At 40.1% G+C, this 26092-nt stretch overlaps 1 protein-coding gene across 2 annotated transcripts in view; it reads left to right on the top strand.

Annotated features, from left to right (window-relative positions):
• Positions 1–26092, top strand: part of LOC117304126 (transcription factor A, mitochondrial-like) — a 70485-nt gene that overhangs the window by 21682 nt on the left and 22711 nt on the right. For both annotated transcript variants that reach the window (XM_033788626.1, XM_033788627.1), the window contains exons 3-5: positions 558–628; positions 13133–13282; positions 15092–15184. In XM_033788626.1, the coding sequence (XP_033644517.1) occupies positions 558–628; positions 13133–13282; positions 15092–15184 (314 nt within the window). The remainder of the gene's footprint in view (positions 1–557; positions 629–13132; positions 13283–15091; positions 15185–26092) is intronic.

Here is a 26092-nt window from a genome sequence, read left to right as displayed (position 1 = left end):
AAAAATCTAAACAAAATAGCACACATTTACCAGAGAAATAGGTCCTAGAAATGCACCAGAAACCACCAGAGAGCACCTACAATAGACAGAGCTCCCAGGGCCCTTGAGCGGGCCCTGGACCCTGGCCGAGAAAGACTTCACGCTGTGCGCTCGTGTTGTGTGCTTCGCACACAATTTTTTTATTTTATTTTTAGTTGCACTCCCACTTTTTCAGTTTGCACTCCCACTTTCTCAATTCCTGGCTAAGACACTGCTTTCCACACAGATAAAAATTACACGCTACATTGAATGTCTTTGCGAAATAGGTTACTTCTGTGTATCGGCTGCCATAGTAAATGCATTGTACAGATGACGTTTTGAGGTGGTGTATGTTTTTTAGACTGAGAGTGAGGCGTGGGTATGAGGTTAGTTATCAAGATCAGTTGAGCCAAACCTACAGAGAGTTTAATTGATAATGGGTGATTTTATAAAAGTGCTTGGAAGGTTCAGGGTCACTGTGAGAGGTAACATGTGTCATACATAAACAAAATTTCAATGTTATACATCTTACTTTTCAGATCTAAGTTTTACTGAAACAGCGAAAGAAATTGCAAGATTGTGGCGAGAACTTCCAGATGAAGAAAGAGAGGTAAATAGTTAATGTTTGATTGGAAACCCGATTGCAATTTTGGAGTCTTTCTTCTTTTTAGAAATATAAAATGAACACCTTTTAATTTACTAAACACATCTCTCATTTGACATATTTTACTCGCAACATAAACCATGCCTTGTATTGGCACTATTCAGAAAATAAACAGTTAAAGTTAAAGAAATGTATATACATATTCTTAAAACAATGTTGCTTTGTTTGACCTTGAGAGGTTTGTCCTTGTGGTGAACTAGCTTCAGTCTCAGAGTATTGGTGGGCTTGAATGAGACAGGGATTTGATGTTTGCTGAAAATTTTCTAGTTTTTCCCCAAAAGTACAGACGTATGGGACGATGGTATTGTATCGTTGAATCTCGATTTTAGCAGTGGTTTGCTCTGAGGTCGTAGTTTAGACTTGTGAAGAGCTTTCTCAAATGTCCAATCGTTGTATCCGCAAGCTCCAAGAGCTGATTTCAAGTGCTTGTGTTTGTTCACTCTAGCGTCCTCATTGGAACATCGGTACATGTGTTGTGCCCGATGGAACAGTGTTATAACGACACCCAGTTTGGACTCGAGGATGGTGCGAGTCGAACAGCAGGCATAATGGATGTCTTTTCTGTAGACTGAGGTGTGTAGCTGACATGTCATAAGATGTAATCTTCTCCCCTTTCTGTAACTGAATGTCTTTAATTTTGTCCAAAAAAATGATGATACTATAGTGGGAAACTGGCGCTAGGCGCGGGTCCCGCTAGAGTTTTGCGCTAATTTGATTTCACAAAGCACTAAGATTCATCTTAACTTTGTATCAATTTTAATTGCTAAGCAAAGAGTGACGCCACAATACCAATTACCCTGTCCCCCTTTGTACTCCGTTTCGTTTTTTTTTTCCCCAGTTCAGTTGATTTTGTTCCTGTCCCGTCTCATTTATTAGTCCCTTTTCTTCTTTCTGTTCCGGTGTTATTTCCCCAGCCCCGTTAATTTTTTCCCTCCTGCTGATATTTTCATGTCCTGTTTTTCCCGTTTTGTATTATTTGTCAGTCAAATAATTTTTTTCCCCTCAGCCCGTTCATTATCTCCTGTCTGCGCACTTGTACGCGTTTTTGCAATTTGTTTTGTTTTGTGCAAATTCCTGTACTGCGGGTCCCGCTAGACAGGTAAACTGGGCAGTTAGCACACCTGAATACCTGCTTTGCATAACAATAAGCACTGTTGATGATCGGATCATAGTGCAAGGGGGTGATGCGTTACACAATGACCACGTGGCGACAGTATGGTTGCGATGACATCAGATCACATCAAGAAATCAGTGTTAGTGTTAGTTTTACTGTCAACTGTCACTTTAAAAAAAAAAAAAACATTCAAGAAAACAACTGGAATCAATAGAAAGTAGACACAACAGAAAATGTCAAGAGAGCCAAACAACACAATGAATAAATAAAACATCACCTTAAATGAGGAAAACACAAAGAAAAAACTGGAATCGTTAATGTTTCGACAATGAAAGAGACTGCAGAAGTGTCATAAAATCGTTAATGTTGAAACTTAGAGAATAAGCCAAATCACCTTGTATTGAAAACTCGACTGAAAAACAACTGGCATCAACAGACAGTAGACAAAACAGAACTGCCAAGAGAGCCAAACAACATAATGATTACTTAAAACAATCACCTTATGAGGAAAACAGTAGTACAAGAAATGGAACCATTAATGTTTCGCCAATTTCTGTTGTGTCTACTTTCTATTGATTCCAGTAACTGCGGAAGTGTCATTATATCGTTAATGTTGAAACTTAAAGAATAAGCCAAATCACATTGTATTGAAAACTCGACTGAAAAACAGCTTCAGAATTCCACGGTTAGCAGTGCCATTAAATTGGGCTCAAATGGGTTTTAAATTTCTTAAAAATTTTAGCTTTTGGCTTATTGTTTAATTTCAACATTAACGATATTTTGACACTTCCGCAGTTACTTTCATTTGAGAAACATTAACGATTCCATTTTTTTGTATTAGGGTTGAACGTGCTAGCGTAATAATAAAAACATTTTGAATTGAATTTGAAATATTGTGTTAGTGTTTTGAAATTTATAGAAAAAGCCAATATGCCAAAGACTTTAAGAAATTTAAAACCCATCTGGTTAAACGTGCTAGCGTAATAATAAAAAAGAGTTTGAAATAGAAATATGGTAAATAAATGATGGCGCTGTCCAGTTCAGTGACATTTTGAGACTGTTGACTTGATACCATAGGTTTGCAAACCATAAATGTTTGCAAGGTGTATGGGTTGGGCCCATGTCAGTTTAATATATATCTCTGCCAGTTGGCTTACTGTGACCGTAATTAGTGTCTCCATGTGTAAACATTTAAAGCCATTATACACTTTCGGTAAACAGTATTGTCCAAGTCCCACACTTCGTGTATCACAACTTATACATAAAATAACAATCCTGTGGAAATTTAGGCTCAATCGGACATCGGAGTCGGGAGAAAATAACGGGAAAACCCACTCCTGTTTTCGCGCGTTTCGCCGTGTCATGACATGTGTTTATAACAAATCCGTAATTCTCGCTAACGAGAATTTATATTGTTTTACCGTTTTCTCAAAAAGTAAAGCATTTCATGGACAAATATTTCAAGAGAAGTCTTTCACCAATACCTTCTGTAATCCCTGTAAATTATTTGTAAATCTGTGAATTGTTTTTTTTTTTTCTGTACTGAAAGGGTCCAATGGCTTTAAGGCATGTATTTATTAAGTTTGTCATAATTTGCTTGAGGACGGATGCATGTCCTGGTCCTGAAAAAATGAAGCTGCATGTTAGGTACCGTTCCCCGTGCCCCTTCCTCTCCCCGCCCATGTGCTCTAATGCCTGCGTCCGTTCTCCATGATCCCCGTCCCATAGCAACATTTAAATAAAAGGTGTCGTTCCCCCGTCCCCCCCACTGCCCCTTCCTCTCCTCGTCCCACGTGCTCTAATGCCTGCCTTGGTTCTCCATGATCCTTCCCATAGCAAAAGTTGTACTGTACGCGCGCGGCCCATAGCAACAGTTCTTTGCTTGCACTGTAGGCGCGCGCTGCCCATAGCAACAGTGAAAATGGCGCGGAAAACCCCACAAATTTTGTTGTTTTTTTGCTCATAAATCTATCAATTTTGAACGGATTTCGATGAGTGTCAAGACGAAGTCAGCTCCTTTCTTCCGTGTTAATTTAGCGAGGTATGATGCAGTATCCAGGGAGGAGATCCAATAACACACACACACACGCACCAATACATGTGTACACTGCAGATTGAGGACATACTTTTCATACTATCCAATGGAGGATAGATTTTGGTCTAGGGGGGGTAAACAGGGAATAGGACCAGCATATGCAAGAGACCTACAAGAGATATAGGCAGTCAAAAATATTAGAAACTTACTGGCATCAACACTGTCCTCCAAAGCTGGGTCACACGAGTCACCTGAATCACTGCTGTCCTCATCGCTGGTGAAGCCTTCTGCAATAAAAAGAAATTAAACTTCTACAGTTAGCTTTGATTGGTTTCTGGCACACAAATAACAATGTGGGCCAATCCGTTGGGTTGGGTGTGTGGGGTTTGGGGTGTACAGTGAATGAGGTTCAAAGGGGGGGAGGTGGGGGGTTAGGTGATGACGGCCACAGGCCGAGTTATCAGGCCCCCAAAACAAAGAGCAATTGTTACATTTAGGTATGCTTGCTTTTTGGCGTACACACCTAAACATGTTGGCCAATCCATTGGCCCGCCTCATTTGCATATATGCTCGTAGACAGTCGCTTCCTCGTATATGACCTGAGCCTCCGTAACAACTTCGTGCGAATAAGAATATATTGTCTTGTGCTACTCCAGCTGCATTTCTATTTGCGACCAGAGCCTTCAACCACGCCATCACATCAGTACCAAGAAGCACAGGAACAGTTCTGCCCCTCTTACCAACTATTTCAATGACTTTGAACATTTTACAGAGGTGCCGTTCAAGATCAGTCATCACGCAATCACCATTCACAATGGTTGCACTACTGCGCTTGTGAAAATCTTCCAGTTTCATTTTGGATACTTCCCCCTGTCGTCTGCGGTTGAAGATAATGAGATGGCACAGTGTGACTTCATTCAATTTCTTCCAAGCTGGTGTAATTTCATGGCCCTTAGCAGAGTGTAGGAGCTGCACTTCCCTGTTGCCAGTTTCATGAAGGAACGATGAGATTTTCTCCACATCTGCATTTGTGGGGAGATCGGCACGTTTGTTGCGCTTTCCTTGGTACAGTGTTCTGTGGGCATGGGTTGACACAAGTTATGGCCACTTAATTTCACATAACTGCCTAAACTGTTCGGCCTGTTCCGCTTTTTGCCTAAGATTAAACTCTAAAGCACTTGCTTGCAGTATGAGTGCACATCTCTTGATGGAATGTCCAATCTTGAGTGCTAGAGATGGAACGTGATACATCTGTTTTCCTTCACTGAAGCCGGCGACATCATGAACAGCCTTGACGATATCATTCAGATGGCGGGGATGCACGAATACTTCCAGTGATGCATTTGGTTGGTGGGTGTTTTTTCTCAGTTGTATAACAAGACGACCAAGTTCTTGTAGTTTGTTCCGAATGTAGCCATGTTGTGTAACATCGTGGCCAAGTCTGAGGTATTCACGTTTGGCAACTTCCAGAATCAAAGAATCATTCTTGACAATCAGACCAACATTGTCTCTCCTCATAGAACTAAGAACCTTGTTCAACTGGAAAGATACACCAGCAGGGGGTGGTTTTAACAAATCACTATTGTTAGCTACTCGCCCCCAACACGACCTATCCTACTGCTACCATCAGTCTGTGCAGTGAGAGCAGGCTTAAGTGGGCACTGATGACGCCAAAGATCAAGACGCACGTAATAGCCATAACAATGTATGCATGGTCCATATGCATGTGGAGATGCTTCATGATTTGGTCTGTATACTATAATAAGGACACCCTTTCCCTCTCTAAGGACTTGGCAATTGTGTCTGTGATTACCAATATTGCGGATGTATAACAGAAGTTTCTTGCGGGCAGTAAAGTCCGTCTCCGATGCTATCTCTACAACTTCCCTCTCCTCTTTGTGACGCGACTGAAGATGACGGGGTAACTTGGCCTGAGGCTCATCACAGTAAAAGCAATAGTATTTTTTGTCCCATTTCCTTTGTCCACCGACATTATCGGTCTGCATGACTGTTACGGCACACTTCTCACTAGAATCATTTGTTTCACATCCTACAGCTTCATTGCTTTGGTGAAGCTCGGCAGTTTCTAAAATAGCTTGTGGGTCATCGTCATCCCAGGAACTGGTGTTGGGGTTGACAGAACTTGAAGGATCAGACTGAAAAAAAGCTTGTGGGTCATCGTCATCCCTGCAATTGGTGTTGGGGTTGACAGACCTTGAAGTATCACACTGAAAACCTGATGTTTGATGGGCCAGCTAGCAAGGAAAAGATAAATGACATAATTAACACCACTGAGATATGATTAGGATTATGACAGGAATTAAATATATACGGTTGAGTGGATCAGCGTGCCCTTAAATTGATAGGCAAATAATACATAAGCACTGAGCTAGTCAGAACTTAAAGGAACACGTTGCCTTGGATCGGTCGAGTTGGTCTATGAAAAGCGTTTGAAACCGTTTGTTATGAAATGCATATGGTTAGAAAGATGTTTTACAAGTAGAATATAATGATCCACAGAAGTATCAGTACAAATTGCACGGTTTTCATTTTACGTCGCGAACGAACACGGTCGGCCATTTATGGGAGTCAAAGTTTTGACTCCCATAAATGGCCGACCGTGTTTGTCGACGAGGTAAAACGAAAACCACGCAATTTCATGGCATATTTGTGTTGATCATTGTATTCTACTTCTACAACATCTTTCTAACCATATAGATTTTATCATAAGGGTCGCACTAAATACCGACAACTCACGACCCCTCACAACGTAAAAAGGTCAACTCGTACCCAAGTCAACTCGCACCCAAAATGTTGTACCCGAGTCAACTCGTACCCGAGTCAACTCGTACCCGAGTCAACTCGTACCCGAGTCAACTCGTACCCGAGTCAACTCGTACCCGAGTCAACTCGTACCCGAGTCAACTCGTACCCGAGTCAACTCGTACCCGAGTCAACTCGTACCCGAGTCAACTCGTACCCGAGTCAACACGTACCCGAGTCAACTCATACCCGAGTCAACTCGTACCCAAACCAACTCGTACCCGAGTCAACTCGTACCCAAGTCAACTCGTACCCAAGTCAACTCGTACCATATAACGTACAATGTATGCCGAAACGGAGAATTCCCGTGCGGCGTGATTTTATATAAGCGATAGTAAACCGTGTTCTACTTTAATACTTGCTTCATAACATAATGTCGTTTTTAATAATGTTAGATGTTCCTCTCGTTTCTGCTGAAAATCATTCAGATCCACTTTTTTAAGCAAACAAACATGTTTGATGTTCATCTCTTTTCTTAAAGACATAGCTATAGACATAGGCCTAAAAATATACGTTTCGTGTCATGAGATGTGTTTTAAACAAATCCATTATTGAACTTGTGGAATTCCAACTGGGGTACGTATTATTAGGGGTTAATTCTTAATCACATGCATAAACTTAAATGGGTAATGTCCTAAATCATTTAACTATGTGTTTGTTGACAAGTGTAAGGAATCGTTAACTGGTCAAACGACTGTATATAGTGATGTAGTCAGTACAGTAAGGATTATATGGAAATTTATTTACACTCAGATCACTCACCATTTCTTGTCTTCTCTCGAGAGCTGCCATGGGTCGAATGCTTGTCTCTAGGGTCCTGGTGGATGCAATGCACTCAATGTTTATGATGCGTCTCCATGACAGCTGCAACCGGCCACGCTACCCGACTCAAATCGAATAAGCTAACTGTCATGCATAAATGAGCTCAGGATTAGAAATGGCCGCCTCTACTACCTACAAGAAGGAAACTTCATATCAACAGAGGGCGATGTAACCATCCAAGAGTGCTAGCCGGCAACAGAATGGTGTTAACTCACACATACTCCTCTCGTAAATGACGTAAACCGAGGATTAGTCCCAAAAGCTTAGATATCTCAGTGGCGTCCAAACTGGCTATAATGCTGCATTTATCACAATTTTTCAAAGCGAGGACGTCCTCGCTGTGCTAAAAGTCCTCGATGTGCGAGTGTGTATTCACACAGAAGACCTCGCTTCCCGGCGATGACAAGTACACACACACGCATGTTTATGGTGTAGACCGTAGACTTCTCTTTGTCCTCCCATTGTTTGGACATACATGTAAATTATTTTTCAGACGTCCCCATTGGTTTTGTACACAAAATCTACCGAGAACTGTCCCCGGTGTGACTTTTTCCCGGATCCCTTTTGTCAAGTCCTTGGTTATCAATAGGAGACATGCCCACCGTACACACAGCTACAGCACAGCTATAGTGTACATTAGATGACAATGTATTGTACTTTCTGTTGTTCCTGTATTGAAGCAATCCCCATTGGTTCTGTACACGAATGACTAGTGAGGACACCTGAAAACATAGAACCGACTAGTGAGGACCTATTTTCCCTTTTGTTAAATGTCCTCGCAGGGTAGGCCATACAAACACACACACACACACACACAGACAGACAGACAGACAGACAGACAGACAGACAGACAGACAGACAGACATACATGATTTGGCTATTTATAAAGAGATGATGGTTGGATTTTCCTGCTAGCGATCCTATTATGTATGCCAGATATTTAGCTACATGTACATTGTATACAAACGAGTGGGCTTATAACAAAGTATTTTGTTTGTGTATTTTTGGCTGACCATAGAATTTGGGTACTGTCTCCCCCGGGTACAGTTTGTGGTACAAAGTGCTATCATTAACTTCCAATCTATCAAGTTGTAGCAGTTGTCATGGAGGCCGTAGATATAAAATTGTGGTGGCTGAACATCTCCACAAGATGAGAACAAATCCTGAAGTACAAGGTATTTAAAGTAATACATGTACATGACTATAGGCTATCAATTGCATTTCAACTGAAGGTTGCAAGACTGCTGGATAACTCGAGGTGAATTATTTCCCTTCCAGTTTCCAACAGATATTTAATAAAATAAAGGTCTAAATTTGGTTCATTTAAGAATATTTCATAGGCCCTATAAGACATAAATAAGATGTTAATGTTAGCAAGACTTCACCTACATGTACTCTGCATGTTCTACATGTTAGCCAAATATCGACTCGACAGATAGTTGTAAAAAAAATGTAACTTGTTAAAGGCAGTGGACACTTTTGGTAGTTACTCAAAATAATTATCAGCATAAAGCCTCACTTGTTAACGAGTTATGGGTAGAGATTGATAGTATAAAACATTGTGAGAAACGGCTCCCTCTGAAGTGACGTAGTTTTACAATAAGAAGTAATTTTCCACGCATTTGATTTCGAGACCTCAAGTTTAGAATTTGAGGTCTTGAAATCAAGCATCTCAGAGCACACAACTTCGTGTGACAAGGTTTTTTTTTTCTTCATAGTTATCTCATTATTCCGACAACCAATCGAGCAAAAATTTTCACAGGTTTGTTATTTTTTGCATATGTTGAGATATACCATGTGAGAAGACTGGTCTTTGACATTTACCAATAGTGTCCACTGTCTTTAAAGAAACCAATTGATTGATATATTGTGAATCAACTTTGATTGTTGTTTAAAGTCAAACATTTGTTTCTTTCAAGACCAGTATACAATAGTTGCATGCTGTGACAGGGTGTCCTGCAGCCGATTTCACAAAACTCGAGTTAGGACGAGTAACCCGTCTTAACTTAGGATGGGTTCAATGCTTCCTACGTAATTGGATCTGGAACTCAACTCGTCTTAAGTCCTAAGATTAATCCTAAGTTAGGAAGAGTTTGGTGAAATCGGTGTACTGGTGTACAATTGCGTGCAACAGTTGTCATCTGTTGTCATCTCCAAACATTCTTTTGACGGAGTATGTATAGTTTAATAAGCAGACAAACAGTTGTTCAAATAAGAAACAATTCTTCACTGATGCCTCGAACCCGTGGCTGAGTACCGTTAGTACAAAGCGCCGAAAAATTGACCAATGTTGGGAACGATCCAGATGTACACCGGTTAACAACACTCCTTCGCACTTGGTTGGTTCTCGACCAATAAAATATCACAATATGTTACTGATGATTGTTGTAACAATAAATGTGTACCTTTGAATTAAAGCCATTGGACACTTTTGGTACAGAAAAAAAATTAAAAGCTCAAAGATTTACAAATGACTTACAGGGTTTACAAAAGGTAATGGTGAAAGACTTCTCTTGAAATATTATTTCATGCTTTACTTTTTGAGAAACCATTAAAACAATATCAATTCCCGATGTCGAGAGTTACGGATTTATTTAAAACACATGTCATAACATGGCGAAACGTGCGGAAACAAGGTAGGGTTTTCTCGTTATTTTCTCCCGACTCCGATGACCGATTCAGCCTAAATTTTCACAGGTTTGTTATTTTATATATAAGTTGTGATACACGTGTTGGCCTTGGACAATACTATTTACCGAAAGTGTCCAATGGCTTTAAAGGCACCTGGAAATAGATTTTTTTCAAACATAAGAGTATTACTTATGAATAATAAAGCAATGTTCTGTAATTATTTGTGTATGTGTTTAAAAATGAGATTAAGTTGTTTGGGGGGGGGGGGGCGCGGGGTGACTCCGCTTATCACCTTTTGTGGCGTCAATCAAGGCAGACTTTGCGTCGATCTAACATCGACCCCCCTCCAAGTCATGAGTTTGTACTTTTCGAAAAAAGGATTTTCTTACATTTTTCCGTCAATGCTGACCAGGTGTATTGCTGCTTGATGCAGCAAAACAACTATAAAGATGTGGTCAGTTACAGCATTTAGCATCTGTTTCCTGCAGATCCCAAGTAAAGTCTGCGCTGTGCAGCGAACACTGCGAGCCGTTGTGATTTGAACCCTGAATACACCACACATTACTTTGTCATAAAGAGAAAAGTTATACTAAAACATGACGCCATCCCAAAAAAATTTCCAGCTAGTGGAAAGTCGGAGATGAACCTATAGGCCTAATGGAGCATTTTCCATTTTGAAAAAAATCGAGTAAGTTTGAACTTTGAGGGCATGTTTTTAGCTTAAATGCAAAGCAACACAACTTTTTGTTGGCACTGCATGCGAGTCACCATGCAGGGTAATCCTAGTGGACCGTCCGCACAGCAGCCATAGTGCGTGCAGTCTGCTCCGTTCTGTACGTAGGCATCGTACAGATCAGGTACCCTGACATAGTGTACTGGGCCAGACTACACATTTTCTCTTTAAATATCGCACCTCAATTGACGTCACGAACAGCACCCTCACAGGTCGGGCCTACTCTTAAATTTGTAAATGAAATAAAAACAAATTTTTAGAACCTTAGTTAACTGTTTATTCACATTCCACTTATCAAAACACATATAATTTTAGTGACAAAAGCTTTAGGAGTCTTTTTTTATATTTTTTTTTACATGTTTGCATTTTATTTATACCAATGCCAGAAATTGTATGTGTGTTGTACATGTGAGGATCAAAGAGTCAACAGAAATAGAACCATCAGGAGAGCATTTCTAATGATAGTTAGAGATCAGGTCAGTTTTGCATTATATCAAAGAGTCAACAGAAATAGAACCAAGTAAAAATTGACAAATTAAGAAGGTGTTGAAGAATGAAAACTTTGTGAAAAATGACCCAGCTTGAAGATGAATCATTGAGAGATGGGGAGCCATGAATTTGTATCAGAATGGGGCTGATACAACAGGATTATGTTAACAATGTCACAATGCTGGCTGCGGTGTTTTGGAGGCGATGACTTTATTCATTAATATGCCTTGTTGCATCTTTGGGAAAATTGTTGCTCCAGACTTGGTGGTGGAGTCGCAACAATGGTATTCAGATATAATTTTTTTATCATGTCAATAGACTACCTACAGTGTATAGTGAGCGATAAATTTACCTGACCGGCCATCAAGCCATCCAAAAATAAGATGGTGCATTCAGAAGACGCCTGGATGCATGAAGGGAATCCACTACTCCAAGAAGTGGTTCATTGAAGATGAAGATAACCATGGGAGTTGTCTCCTCAAGGAGGAAATTTACTTGCAGGACTTCAAACTTCTCAAATTAGTACAACTCCCAATTAAATACAGAAAATCTTTTTTTGTGCGTGTCACCAATGACAGACTAAAGCCCAGTTCATACTGAATGCGATTGAAGGCGAACGTAAATGCGCTGCAAATTTTTGCAACGATTAATTAGCAACAATTGGACTGTGTCCAACTTCTGCGAAATCCGTGTAATGCCATTAGATTCGCTTCGCATTCGCAGGAATTATGAACCAGGCTTTAGGGACAACCTGTGCCAAAGTTGAATCATTTATGTACTTTCACCTCTACATGTACATCAATGACATTGATCACGATAATAGGTCTGAGCTTTGTCCCTGGAAATCCATATGTCATTATACATTTTAGTCTGATGTACATGTACCTGTCATTTCATCGCAGATGGGCACGAGAATATTTTGAAAATAACAACAGTATATAGTAATAATAATAATAAGTTTTTATATAGCGCTTATCACAGCCCGAAGCGCTTCTGACATTATTATCCCTTGCGGCCTAATATACTTGGTACTTTCCCAAGGCTTGTGAGTTAATTTATTTCAAAGGTTGTAGGTTGGAACTTATACCGGAGTAATATGCCTGTGAATTGTTTTTACAGGACTCAGGGAAAGTACTGAATTTACAGATCTATTGAACTACATTCTTCATCTTTATTTTCACTCTTTTCTACTTGATTGCTTTTGTTGGGCAAGTATATTGTCTGTGTGATGTGTTGTCATGTACATGTAGCCTTTGAGAAAGACTCTCTACAGGCTTGAAACTTGAGGCTGCAAACCACTTCACTTCGGTATTTAAAAATTACCGAAGTAATTTTGCCTTTGTTTGCTTGAATTTCACAATGCTCAGATCAACTGGCTCAGACTTCCCTCCCATTAAACTGAATATAATGGAAAACAATGGTGGCAGTCTGTCCATTCTAGTATACCCCATTTGTGTCACAGCAGGACAAAGCTCTGGAATAGGGAGGAGGTACTAATTAACCCCTAGAAAGAAGCATGTTTGCTGGAATCTGTTTAATCTCTTAGTAGTGAAACAAAGCGGATGTGGTATGTGCCTGCACACTGGTAAGTCTGGCTGGATAAAAATGTCAGCTGTTTGGCTCTTAAGTTGGTCTGGCATTAAACAAATTCTGCCTTAAGCCTCTCCCCAAAAATTTGAAAAAACCCTTGAAAAAAGTGACCAACAATTATTTGCTTTTTAGTGATAAATTTTCAGGCAAATAGTCAACCGTTTTTGTGTTTTGGGATCATTGTAGACATAATATATCAATACTTCTTTACAGTCTTACACAGCACAAGCAAAACAGTTTATGGAAAACTACAACGAAGAAATGGCAGGTTTTAAAGCAAGTCTGACGGAGGAAGATGTAAAGATGATTGCTCAGCATAAGCACCAAAAGAAACTGATGAATATTAACAAGAAAAACAGACAGGTACATAACATTTCATCTGTTTGTTAAAGTTCACTTGACATCACTTGCTTGAATGTTCCCTGAGCAAACGAAGTTCTAAGCCAAAAAGCTTTCAGTGTAGCTGGGTCAATGATTTGGATCAATCTACCGTTATTAAGGGAACCTGTTACTCTATCTGCATTTCTTAAAGTCCCATGAAGAATCCCCTTTTCTGTGTTAATTGCATTTTAGTGCTTTTTTGTTCTATTTCATTCATCACAAAACATGCACAAGTTTTAAATCCAAATTAACAGTTACACCATGTAAGAGAAGAGTGTGTTTGATTCTCTATATTTTGAGATTCTGTGTCCTAACAAGTTTACAAGTTTCCTAAAGTTTTCCAGTTTAAGGTTTATACAGAGATGAGTCTGAGAAGAATGTCATTTCATTTTGTTGATTGCTTATGACATTTAGTAGTTAAACTAAAAATAGCTTGAAACATGAAGACTGGTTAGTTCTGAAGTTTGTTGAACCAAATGATGCATTACAGGTTTTCATGACTAACTTTACCCATTTATAGGACATTCATGTTTCTCTCATCAGACTCAAACTCAAACAACAATTTTAACTGGGTCGCTTAAGTTGCGATAACGTAACCCTCCTCCCGACGGCGGAGCTGGAGGGTTACGAGCCAAGCGCGACTTGTAAAGGGTGAAATGGTCTAGTCAATAGATTTGCTCAATTTTACCACTTTCAGAAATCATGACACAAATTCTACGAACACGAACTTAATCCTCAATGTCTAATGAGTAACACTCAAAAACACAATTGAGAAAATATTTTGAAGACTTACCAGATCCCGGAGCGAAACAGTCACAAATTTCCTAGGTTCTTATTTTGAACCTGCCACATCAAAGGTTTTTACAACAGTAAGGTTTTTACAACAGTAAGTTCCTCGTCAACAGTTTGTAATAACGTCAATACAGCATGTCCCCACATCAACGCCAACAGCAACCTGGCTCACCTGTCCCGTCTTTTGCAAGTTTGCAAGTTCAGTGGAATGCTATCCCACAGCAGCGTGTCACCAGACTGATCAACACTATGACCATGGAGGTAGATCTGGGCATGGAAAGGGCAGTTTTGGTCTTCCATTTGAGCTCATTCAGCCATGACTTCATGGACATCTTTCGTATTTCAACAACACTTAGGAAACATGTCATAGAATTATTTCTAAATTAGTTGTATTGGTAAAATGTTTGACCTTACGATGTTATGACGAACTGTTGAGGGGGGACTTACTTTTGGCGATGTGTTTATGTTCAACGCTTTATTTTTTGGTCACCAAGCGCTAAACCGCAGGTACTACCCAATTGGATTGAGGAACTGTTACAAGGTAGTGCGACAGTGCGTGCGCGCTATATGTGTGAATGACGGGCATAGTAAACGGACAGCGCACACGCACTGCGGCACTGCCTTATAACACCCCTTTTACAGAATGGTTTAGTCCAACACGGCTCGGCAGTTCGTCATTCCAATTGGTTGGTACCTGCGGTTCAGCGCTTGGTGACCAAAAAATAAAGCGTTGAACATATCGGGAAGTCACAAAAAGGCGATGCGACATATCAACCTGGGACATTGTGACTGTTTCGCTCCTTTTTTTCTCAAAATGTTTTCTCAATGGGGTTTTGAGTGTTATTCATTAGACATTGAGGATTAAGTTCGTGTTCATAGAATTTGTGCCATGATTTTCGAAAGTGGTAAAAATGGAGCAAATCCGTTGATTAGCTGGCGAAATTGTACGTGTTTGACCATGTCGTTTTTCTGGTTTTCACTATTTGTATTATTATTTAGGTACTGACCAAGCTGGAGAGGCCTAAGAGGCCGTTAACGGCATATGGTATCTTTGTACAGTCACAACTCAGCGGCATTTCAGGAAACATCACGGTAAGTTATACATGTGTGTGTAATGTAGTGAGCCTAACACTATAGGCAGGAGATAGTTGTTGTTTTGTTGTTTGGTTAGTTCATTGTGCCATATACGTGAGGTATTTGTCAATAGTCTTCTTTCACTCAGTAAGCTACATCCCTCACCTTGGAATGGAACTTCCATGTGTTAAAATGTGAACTACGGTTTTGGCAAAGATAAAAGGAGGTGAACAAACCCCAATTAGCAAGTAGGACCTAAATAAAACTGAACAAATGAACTGGTAAATAATGATCAAGAAAAACTCAAATTAAGTCGGCAAACTAATCACATCAAAAACCAGCAAAGCCATAAAGACACATTGTAATTATTAAGAATGTGGTGTTTGTAATCGTTTCGGATGTAAACATGATGTTTTGTTTAGAAAGGTTGGTACGGGTAAATTCTTCGCGAGGGGAGTAAGAATGAAGGGAACAATTTATAGTGACCAAAGAGGCCGGGCTATTGGGAAGACTGTGGTGGCCCAACTTGAACAAGAATACACAATTGATGATTGAAATTGTCACTGACCCTAAAAGTTTTGATTTGACTTAATAGAGAGGATCAATATGGGCTAGATAATGGGAGTATAAATAGAACTCTGTGAACAACACTTCCAGAAGCATTACCCCAAGATAAAGAGAACTCTGTGAACAACACTTCCAGAAGCATTACCCCAAGATAAAGAGAACTCTGTGAACAACACTTCCAGAAGCATTACCCCAAGATAAAATGCCATCATTATGTAGGACAAAACCAAAGTGTTATACAAGGAGAATAAATGAGAATCTAAGCCTAATGCCAATGTTACAAGCAACACTTTTACATAAATAATCAACATGAGGTTTCCAGGAAAGCTTACTGGTCAATGAACTAGATCAAGGAGTGGAGTTGCCATGGCAGAGACATATATTTCTTTGGCGCAGATATTTCATTCCCTTGGGTAGGACTTTCAGATGTTACAGATGTTTCTTCAGTTTTCAGAATTTTCAATGACTTTAAGACCACATCATAGGTATACTAGAATATACGGTCTGTAGTTCTTCAATTGATTAATATCCAAAGATGGTTTCTTGAGGATGGATGTGATGACAGCCTGCTTTAGCACATCGAAAAATACACCAGTTGATTAGGATTATGTGCTTCAATGACCAAGGAGTCTATAACTGAACAAAAGTTTGAATTTGTTTGTATTGTTCTTGATATATGGTCCCACTTCCGGTTGACCCATAGGTAAAGGTCAACATTGGGTCACGGTTACCCAAGAATAATCTCATATGCTTTAGGAGTCTATAACTGAATTTGTTTTGAAAATAGGTTGTGTAGGTCTTGAGAAATGGTCCAACTTCCGGTTGACCTGGAAGTAGGGGTCAACATGGGGTCACGTTTTTTCAAAAATAATATTTAACTATCGGGATGCCGCGCTTCGCGTGGCACCCCGCTAGATGAGGAGGATTAAAGTATACAAATGTTGTAAAAGGTAATGTGGGGGTAAGGGAGGTATTCTTACAGGTAATAATCATTTCGTAGGATTGGATTAGAAATTGTATTTATAATCGGTATGGAAATTTGTCATTAATGTTGTATTTTGATAAAAGCTAATTGTTGAGCGTGCACAACTTAGTTGTGAAACGTCCCGACGCGTCGCCTCCCCTCCTCACCTTCTCTCTTGCGTTCTCCAACTAAAGGAATTGGTGTTTGTTTCTGGAGTTGAGCTTTAACATTGGGGATGGGTATACTTGGCAATGATGGTACTTGGCATGATATGTAGGGTATTTCGTAATATTTTAGTGTTGATCGAGCGGGCCAACGCATCATCCGTAATGTGGATTATGTTTCGCCTCTTTCACGCATAGTTTTAATTCAATCGGCTTTTGTAATTGTATCAATTCTATCCACTGCTCTGAGTATTTCCCAGCTAAGATGCCTGTAAGGGTAATAATGCTTAGTCGACTAAAAATATAGCACGTACACTGCTCAAATGACACACTTATTTTTATTGTGTTGAGCACATTTGGTATAAATCAGTTACACTTGGCAAAATGTACATCCTGATTCCCGCCCAAACTGCTTTCATTATAGTTACAAACTTTGTGAAACATTTGCCTTGTTATTTTGAGGGTCTGTACGTCCAGTTTTGGTTAATTTATATGGAGATGGGCCAATCGGACAATGTATAACACGCTGAATTTGGAATCAGCAGTGGTATTTGGTTCCCTTAGCAACAAATCCATAGTCACCGATAGCCACGGATTTGAGTGGTCTAAGTCTGGTCTCCCCCCTCAACAATAATCATCCGCTGCTAATAGCAGAGGAGATATCCGCCTAAAAAGGCTTGTATGAAAGTGGTACCCTCTTTTAAACAAACTCATAATCACAGCCACTAAAAGCCGCGGAGTTTATCTGAATGAAAAGGAAGCTTCGAAGAAGTTCTGGTATACAGCAGATAAAACAAAAACGCGCCAGTTGGTATGGACTTTAACGACAAAGTCAATTTTTGCAAAATTTTATTGAAAATAAATATATTTAATGATTGGTTGCTATAACTGTTGAATGATTTTTGCTTTGTTTCCAATAACGTGTACACAATTTTATAATCTAAGGCCCCATTCATCGTGATTTATTGAGCGTACGTCCAACGACGCATACAAAGTTGTCTGAGCAACGCAAGTTGTCTGAGTTTTCGGAACATGCTGTGCAACATCTAATCTACTGTTTTTACCACCGCTTTTGGGAGTAACAGAGCGTCGGCCTCATTAATTTGTAGTTTATCTTCATATCAATTAATTCTCATGTAGGCCTAAACTTTCTGGTCAACGTCCGCCGGGGCGCGCGCCCCGCGTGACGAAGTTCCCTGATAAAACATCCAATTTTATATGTTATCATAATTATCTGTGGAACCGTATACAAACTAAAATAATAGAAACGGTAATTTTGTTGGTCTTTAATAACTACTCCTACATTCTCTCACTTAGTTCACTTTCAGAAAACATTTGCCTAGTTATTTTGAGGGTTTGTAGGCCAGCTACCCCTACATCCACTCACTTAATTCACTGTCAGAAAACATTTGCCTTGTTGTTTTAAGGGTTTGTATAGGCCAGTTTGGTTAATTTTGTATGGAGAAATTCGTAAAAAGAACCCGATTCAGCTGCACATGAGGGCTCTTTCGTTAACAAAACCCGACGGCCGATTGCTTAATACAAAACGGATTTGGCAAAATCTACATCCTGAGTCCTGACCAAACTGCGTTCTAACAGCCGTTGATGTTTCACAAAGTTCGTAACTATGAAAGCATACTATTCTTTAACGGTGATTTCATGTACTCTTTTGTAGGTTTAACTGGCAAAACCTATACAATGTACATGAAAAGAATCAGTAATGTATTCACTTTAATTTTGAAAATGTTTAAATTGTTGCGTGTATACGTTCTGTGTGTGGGGGATGACATATGGACCACTAATGGTGCAGAGTTAAATGGAACAAATAAAGTTTCACAACAATGGGTTGCTGTTTGATGCGTTTAAAAAATGCTGGAGAGTTGGGTAGGCCTACATGAGTGACTTAATTGTAATAAACACACATGTAACAGATGCATGTATCAAAGCCTAATGTTTTTTATTTAACACGCGAAATTAAACCCCCCTGTACGAAATGGTATATACACAATGCCATTTACCACTCTGCGAAACATCAATGAGTCCCTCTGGAATGTTAATGGGAGTCCGAGGTTGCCACCCACTTCAAACCTAAAGAGGTGGCTCTGTGTGCAGCCTACGGCTTCCCCCCTTAGACCAACAGGTGGCCCATATCAAAACCAGACAACCACACATGTAAGGATCAGTCATGCAACTCTTCCGCGGTTCCGCGGAATTCCGCGTTTTGGGTTTTTTTTTTTAAATGGAAAGAAAAAAAAAAACCCAAAACGAGAGAAAAAAAAGAGGAAAAAAAAAACGAAAGAAAAAAGAGAAAAAAAACGGAAGAAAAAAAACTTTTGTTTTTTTAAAGCCTAATATATGCCTGGCATTAACAGTGTACAACTACAATCATGTAAAATAAGCCTAGTACATGTTAAAAATGCACCTAAGGGCATAATAAACCTCAACATTTTCTAGTGTACCATTGTGGGTATCATGTCCCGTGGTGTTTCGGCTGCCTCGCTCCGCACTTGCGTTGTGCCTTTGAAAATTTTCCTCTTTTTTTTCAACGGGCAGTTTCATGCCTGAAGGATATATCGCTCGTGACTCCAGCCAATCATACGGCTTCCCCCTTCGACCAACAGGTGGCCCTTATCAAAACCAGACAACCACACACATGTAAGGAGATATTGCTCGTGACTCCAGCCAATCAGACAACTCGTAAGAGGGAGTTCGGGTCAGGGTTTTGTAGACTTGCAACCCGTCGTCTGAAACGACACAACCGTGTTGAATTCCACAAAGATGCCATGCCACTGGAGCTTCTAATTTCAATCCAAGATGGCGCGATGGTTATGGCTTTAATAGTATAGATGCCTAATAAGGAGTCTATAACTGAATCAAAGTTTGAAAATTGTTGTGTTGTTCTTGATATGGTCCCACTTCCGGTTGACCCATAAGTAAAGGTCTACATGGGGTCATGGTTACCCAAGGCTAATCTCATCTAGGCTTAAAGGAGTCTATGTTTGAAAATCGGTTGTGTAGTTCTTGAGAACTGGTCCCACTTCCGGTTAACCCGGAAGTAGAGGTCAAGCTTCGGTCACGGTTTTTTCATTCATTCATTTCATTCATTCAATGGTTTATTAAAATTCTATTCAATTCGCTGCCAGAAGCAGAATTACATGAACAAAATAATATGTAATGCTTAAAAGTTATAGGAGTCTATAACTGAAACAAAGTTTGAAATCTTTTGTGTAATTCTTTAGATATGGTCCCACTTTCGGTTGACCCGGAAGTAAAGTTTCTCGGGGTCACGGTTACCCAAGGCTATTCTCAGAATGCCTAAGGAGTCTATTACTGAAGGAAAAAAGGGAGCCAGTCTTCACATACATGTAGCCGTGATTGCACCCTGTTAGAACGTACGTTATCCTTTCTCCGTTTAGGATTCCCATCAAGGCAGTCTTCACATAGCCGTGATTATGCAATCACGGCACAATTTGCCAGCTAGCCATTGGTTCCTATTTCTCATTGTTAATTATCTTGTCAATTAATTGTACCTTGATTAGTTTCGATGGACTGGAGTAACTCTTAGTGAAATAATGTGTGTTTAAAAACACAAATTGTATTTAACTCTCACAATTTTGTAATTGTACATGCCTTTCCTACTCCTGCGGATAGGGGTCGCTCTAAGGAGACATATCAATTCAATATGCAAGATTTATGCAATGTCAAGTTAAACTTCCCCTCATATACATGTAGGCCTCCTATTAACAAGGAATTTCACTTCACAAATTAGTGAAGCAAACCATAAACCCACTTCTGTACGAACACGGCCCAGCTAATGATCGACCAGCTAATGATGGCTCTGCTTTCAACTAAACTCTGTGCATACACTCACCATTCTCCGCTTCCTGTGCTGAAATATCTGTGCAGGCTTCGAAGCAAAGATTACGTACGATGAGTTTTCCCCCGCACAAGTAAAAACATCCCTGCTAAGATGTGAAATACGCTTTATGGAAGCGTCAATTTTTTGCTTACGGTTAAACAGAGTCATGAAATTGGGCCAGTTTCACCAGATTAATTTGTACACGTCAATAAACTTCACATGTTTGAAGTGTGGGCCTAACCAATCCTACTTATTACATGTCAGAACAGCAAGTACACAATGTACTTGCTACAAAACTGGTACAATTATTAATTTTAATGCTAAGATTTGCTTAGCCTCCTTAATGAGCTAAAATGACCTAATAGTGGAATGCAAATTTTTTTAGAAACATCAAAACTTAAATCAATGATTTAAAATAAAATTGAGCAATTGAGTGAGTGCTTGTTTAAGTTAGTTTGATTGAAATCCGCCAAACCTGCTGATAAAAAAACATGAGGGATGGAAAGATGGGTAGCGCTGTGTAGACTTTAGTCTAAGACTGTAGTTCAAACAAAACTTTACAAAATGGTCAAAATTCACCACTTATCATGGGTTTTGAGATGCTGCATAAAATTGCTAATTGTGTTTGTTTGTACCACTCATGACAGTAGATCTACAGAAGTTACAAATAGCAGCCCGTTCATTTGAGTTTGAAGTATAAATATTGTATGCAAAACTCACAACTCAAGGACTAATCCCACTACTGGAAGCCGCCATACTTGTCCTGTCAATAATTTACGTATCTAGGTCGAAGCCACACTCGTGCCCAGCGGGCTTTCCTTTTTGAACGTAGCTACCTGTTCGCTCATCAATGTGCTGGGCAAAAGCTAATAATAATATTAATAATGAACGGCACTCCCGAAGCGCTTCACAAAAATTAATGAGTAAACAGGAAAGTTTTCAGCAGATGTTTGAAATGTTCTCGTTCGGTGCAGTTCTGATGTTTTGCGATAAGTTGTTCCAGATTGAGGGTGAAGAATATGAGAACGAGCGGTGGCCATAAGACTTTGTGCGAGTGATGTATGGGCCTAGTTGAGAGGTAGAGCTGGAGCGGAGGGTACAATGAGTTACATATGGATGAAGGAGTTCTTGAAGATAATGAGGTGCGGATTGGTGAATTCTATGCGTTTGGAGACGGGTAACCAATGAAGTGAACAAAGTACTTGGGTGATATGTTGTACTGTACTGACTCATCATCTGTGGTCAGCTTTGTTCCATCACCATCAATTGTGCTTGGTGCTTGTATTCTCCCAAAGACACATCTAGGACTTATCCAGCACCGTAGGTATCTGATATGCCCTATTTCTTACTACATGTATGACAACTCCCCAGCCACTTTTCACTTGGAAATTGTGATCTTTGGTGACATTGCTGTAAATCTCGGCCCTGAAGGTGAAAATAACCCAAACTCAGCAGAAGCTAGTCCAAACTCTGCAAATTCCTACTCACGAAACAAGCTTCTCAGTCTCCGTTATGCTCCACCCACACGTGCTACAACTCTGCTGCCTTCCTGTATATTAACATTGCAGAACCTTGGCCTTTTTGTAAATCCCAGCACTGTTTACCGACCTAACCGACCTACTCATCGTGGTAAAAAAGCTGGTCGCCGTAGAACTGTTCATAAACCCCCTGTACCTGAAGTTACACTCCCATCTGTTCCAGCACCAGTGACTCCAGCCAAATCTCAACTCAGCCTTTGTGTTTTGAACACACAGTCCATCTGTAACAAGTATGACGATTTTGCTGATTTTGTTCTGCAAAAAGATCTGGACCTTGTTGCTGTTTCAGAAACGTGTCTGAGACCAGATGACAATTTAACAACTCGTCAGTGTACCCCTGCTGGCTACTACTTTCATCACATCCCAAGACCGGTGGAAGAGTTGCAATACTGTACAGATCTACTTTATCTGTCTCTGGGAAAAGTAATGACGTCCAGTACACAACTTTTGAATCTCTTCATGCTGAAGTTTCCTTAAACTCTAAATCTGCTCACCTTGTCATTGTATACAGACCTGAAAGAGATTCAAATGGCCAACATGTGACTTTCTAAAGTTTTCTTAGGGAGTCTCCTGGTTCAATGATGATATGGTACAGCGAGAAAGATCTGTTGTCAACTGGGGCGAAAGTGGCGGAAAAATGGCAAATTGGAAATACAACGACAAGAATATCGCAACCAATGTAAAGTACTTAGGAATTTGATCAACCAGGCAAAGATCACCCATTATTCATCTCAAATACAAGAATCCTCAGGAGATCAAAAGAAGCTTTTCAAGATAATTGGTAAGTTGTTGCTTAAACCCAAAACCCCTGTCCTTCCATCCACTTACATTGCCAAATCTTCAACCAGAGTGTAGACTATCTGACCGTTGCTGAGATTCAGAGGGTTATTATGAAATCTCCTTCAAAATCCAGTGAGCTGGATCCATTGTCAACATCCATGATAAAGCAAAACATTGATATATTTTTACCCTACATCACTAAGCTTGTAAACGAATCTCTCAGTTCCGGTTGTTTCCCCGATAGCCTCAAAGTTTCCTACATCAGGCCGCTCATCAAGAAACCAAACCTGGACAAGGAGATATTCAAAAACTACAGACTGGTTGCAAACTTAAAATATCTGATCACATTAATACTTTCAACCTGTCTGACGTGTTCCAGTCAGCATACAAGCCTTTTCACGGGACAGAAGCCACAGACGACATTCAGCTGTACATAACGTTTAAATCTTCTCAAGAAAACGCCAAGGCATCTATTGCAAGACTTGAGAAATGCAACGAAGAGATTCGACGTTCGACACAACAAAACTTCCTGAAGTTAAATGATGATAAGACAGAGTTCCTTCTATTTGGGTCACGTCAACAGTTAACAAAGGTTTCAGTGCCATACATTTCCATCGGTGATGCTCCCTCGCTGAAGCTTTGAACTTGGGGGTTATTTTTGATTCATCGATGACACTTCAGCCACACATCAACAACATTGTTCGTCTGTCATCATATCACATCAGGAATATAGGAAAGATTAGCAAGTACTTGGACAAAAGTGCCACTGAAAAGGTCATTCATGCATTTGTTACTTCTCGTCTTGACAGCGGCAATGCTCTTCTCTATAGTCTTCCTAACAACCAGATTTCCCGACTTCAACGCCTCCAAAGTACTGCTGCCCGCATTGTGACACTGTCTAGAAAATCCTGTTCTATCACCCCATTCTGAAACAATTTCACTGGCTCCCGATTTCTTAACGAATCATCTTCAAGCTGATGCTCATTGTCCAGAAAGCTCTCAATGGCAAGGCTCCCCACTATATATCTGAACTTCTTCAAGTTAACACTCCATCAAGGAATCTTTGATCAAGTTCCATGCTTCTCCTCATTGAACCCAAGTCTTGACACTCATGGGGTGACAGGTCTTTTTCTTCAGCTGCCCCACGCATCTGGCCACTCTCTACCACTTAATCTTAGATCTTGTCTTTGTACCACAAAATTCAAATCTCTTCTCAAAACTTGTCACAGGTTTTCAAGGATTAATTTAGTTTTGTCTGTTTTTTTTTTATTTCTTTTTTTTTACACTGCACCTTGAACACCCAGCAGGGTGGATACGTTTTGAGATTTGAGCGGTTGGAAGACAATGGAGGTGGCTGTTGCAGAAATCCAGACGGCATGAGATGAAATCGTGGACCAGCCTTTCAGTGGTCTGTTGGTCAAAATAATTCTGTATCCTTCCGATTTTATGGAGGGCTAGTGACGAGGAACGGCAAATGTTGTTGATTTGATTTTTCATGCAAAGGTCAGTAGTGATGATTGTCCTGAGGTCACGAGCTTTGTTTCCAATGGTGATCTGTAACTCGCCAATATGTAGGCTCTGGATTGCGTTACGGTGTCGATGTTTGGACCTGATATGAAGAGCTTCCGTTTTGTTGTCGTTTAGCTGGAGCATGTTTATAGAAAAACCATGATTTTATGTGACTGATGCTAAAGGGGGCAGACCAGACAAGCGAAGTCTCTGGCCACACTTGACGTAAAAATTTTTACTTTATCATTTTAGTCAATAGCTTCTGACTTTGTTGTTACATGTGTGTAACATGTTATTTTTGGGAAGTTTAAAGTCAAGTCACATGGCATTTTAATGCAAGACCATGTCAAGTCACAAGTTACACAAGTCAGTGCTGAAAGTTACATGTACAAGTCAAGTCGCAAGTCAAAAAAATAGCGACTCGAGTCCGACTCGAGTCAAAGTCACTTGATTGGAGTCAACAACTCTGGCAGGAGTATATGGCATTAGCATATTTTTTTTTTTAAAGGTATCGAGAGCAAAGGTTTTGGCAGGCTTTGTAGATGATAGGATACAATTTGTAATGAATCCTGCGAGTTATATGTACAGGCAGCCAGTGTAAGGATCTAAAAACTGGTGTGATATCTAGTACCAGCAAGAATCCTTGCAGCCATATTCTGAATTTGTTAGGGGCGAGATATTGCACACTGTGGAAGACCATGCAGCAGAGCATTACATGAGGCCAAGCGTGAGGTGACGAAAGCATGAATTGCAGTTGCTGCTGCTTCATGAGGTGCTTTTTGTTTAGTTTTATGTTGTACAGCTGATGATACGCAGCCTTGCAAACCGAGGTGATGCGTTGAAGACGATACCGAGGTTGCGAACATGATCCTTGGGCAGGAAAGTACAGTTAGGTAAATCAATGCTTGGTTGATGAATCTTAAAATAAGCAAAAATTCAGTCTTATCATTGTTCAGCTTGAGTCTGTTTAGCACCATCCACTCTTGAATCTTAGCAACACACTCTCCAACTCCCAAACAGGGAACGGTAGAATTAGATGAATTTAATAAATGTTAACAAAGTCCAATGATGAAGGATGGTAAACAAAATGGGCCCAGCACAGAACCTTGGGGAACACCACAGGAGAGGTGGAATGGTGATGGGAGCAAATCATTCACACGTATTGCTGCATCCTATCAGTGAGGTAGGATGGAAACCAATTTAGTGTGCCTGATGTTGATCCAAGTCTGTCTGACATTCATTGAAGCAAGATGGTATGATTCACTGCATCATCAAAAGCGCCCGTCTATTCCATGGGCTGAATGAGCTGATTCCCCATTCAGCCCATGGTATAGACGGGCGCTTTTGTTATTGACTAACTTAGGCTTGGTGGTCGGGGTACCATACCAACGTAAAACAGCATGCTGCCATATCAGTTGATGTTGTCATCGTCAGCCAGTCACCGTACAGGAAAACCATGCTGTCTAATAGTTGATTTTTTTCGTAATAGGAGTTTTGGATTAACGGTGAAAATTGCTGTATCCTGACTGGACTAGGTACGATCCG

The sequence above is a fragment of the Asterias rubens genome, chromosome 20 (genome assembly GCF_902459465.1).
Source record: "Asterias rubens chromosome 20, eAstRub1.3, whole genome shotgun sequence".
In the NCBI taxonomy this organism is placed as follows: Eukaryota; Metazoa; Echinodermata; class Asteroidea; order Forcipulatida; family Asteriidae; genus Asterias; species Asterias rubens.
The sequence above is the reverse complement of the archived record's forward strand: the minus strand, read 5'-3'. Positions and strand labels throughout refer to the sequence as shown.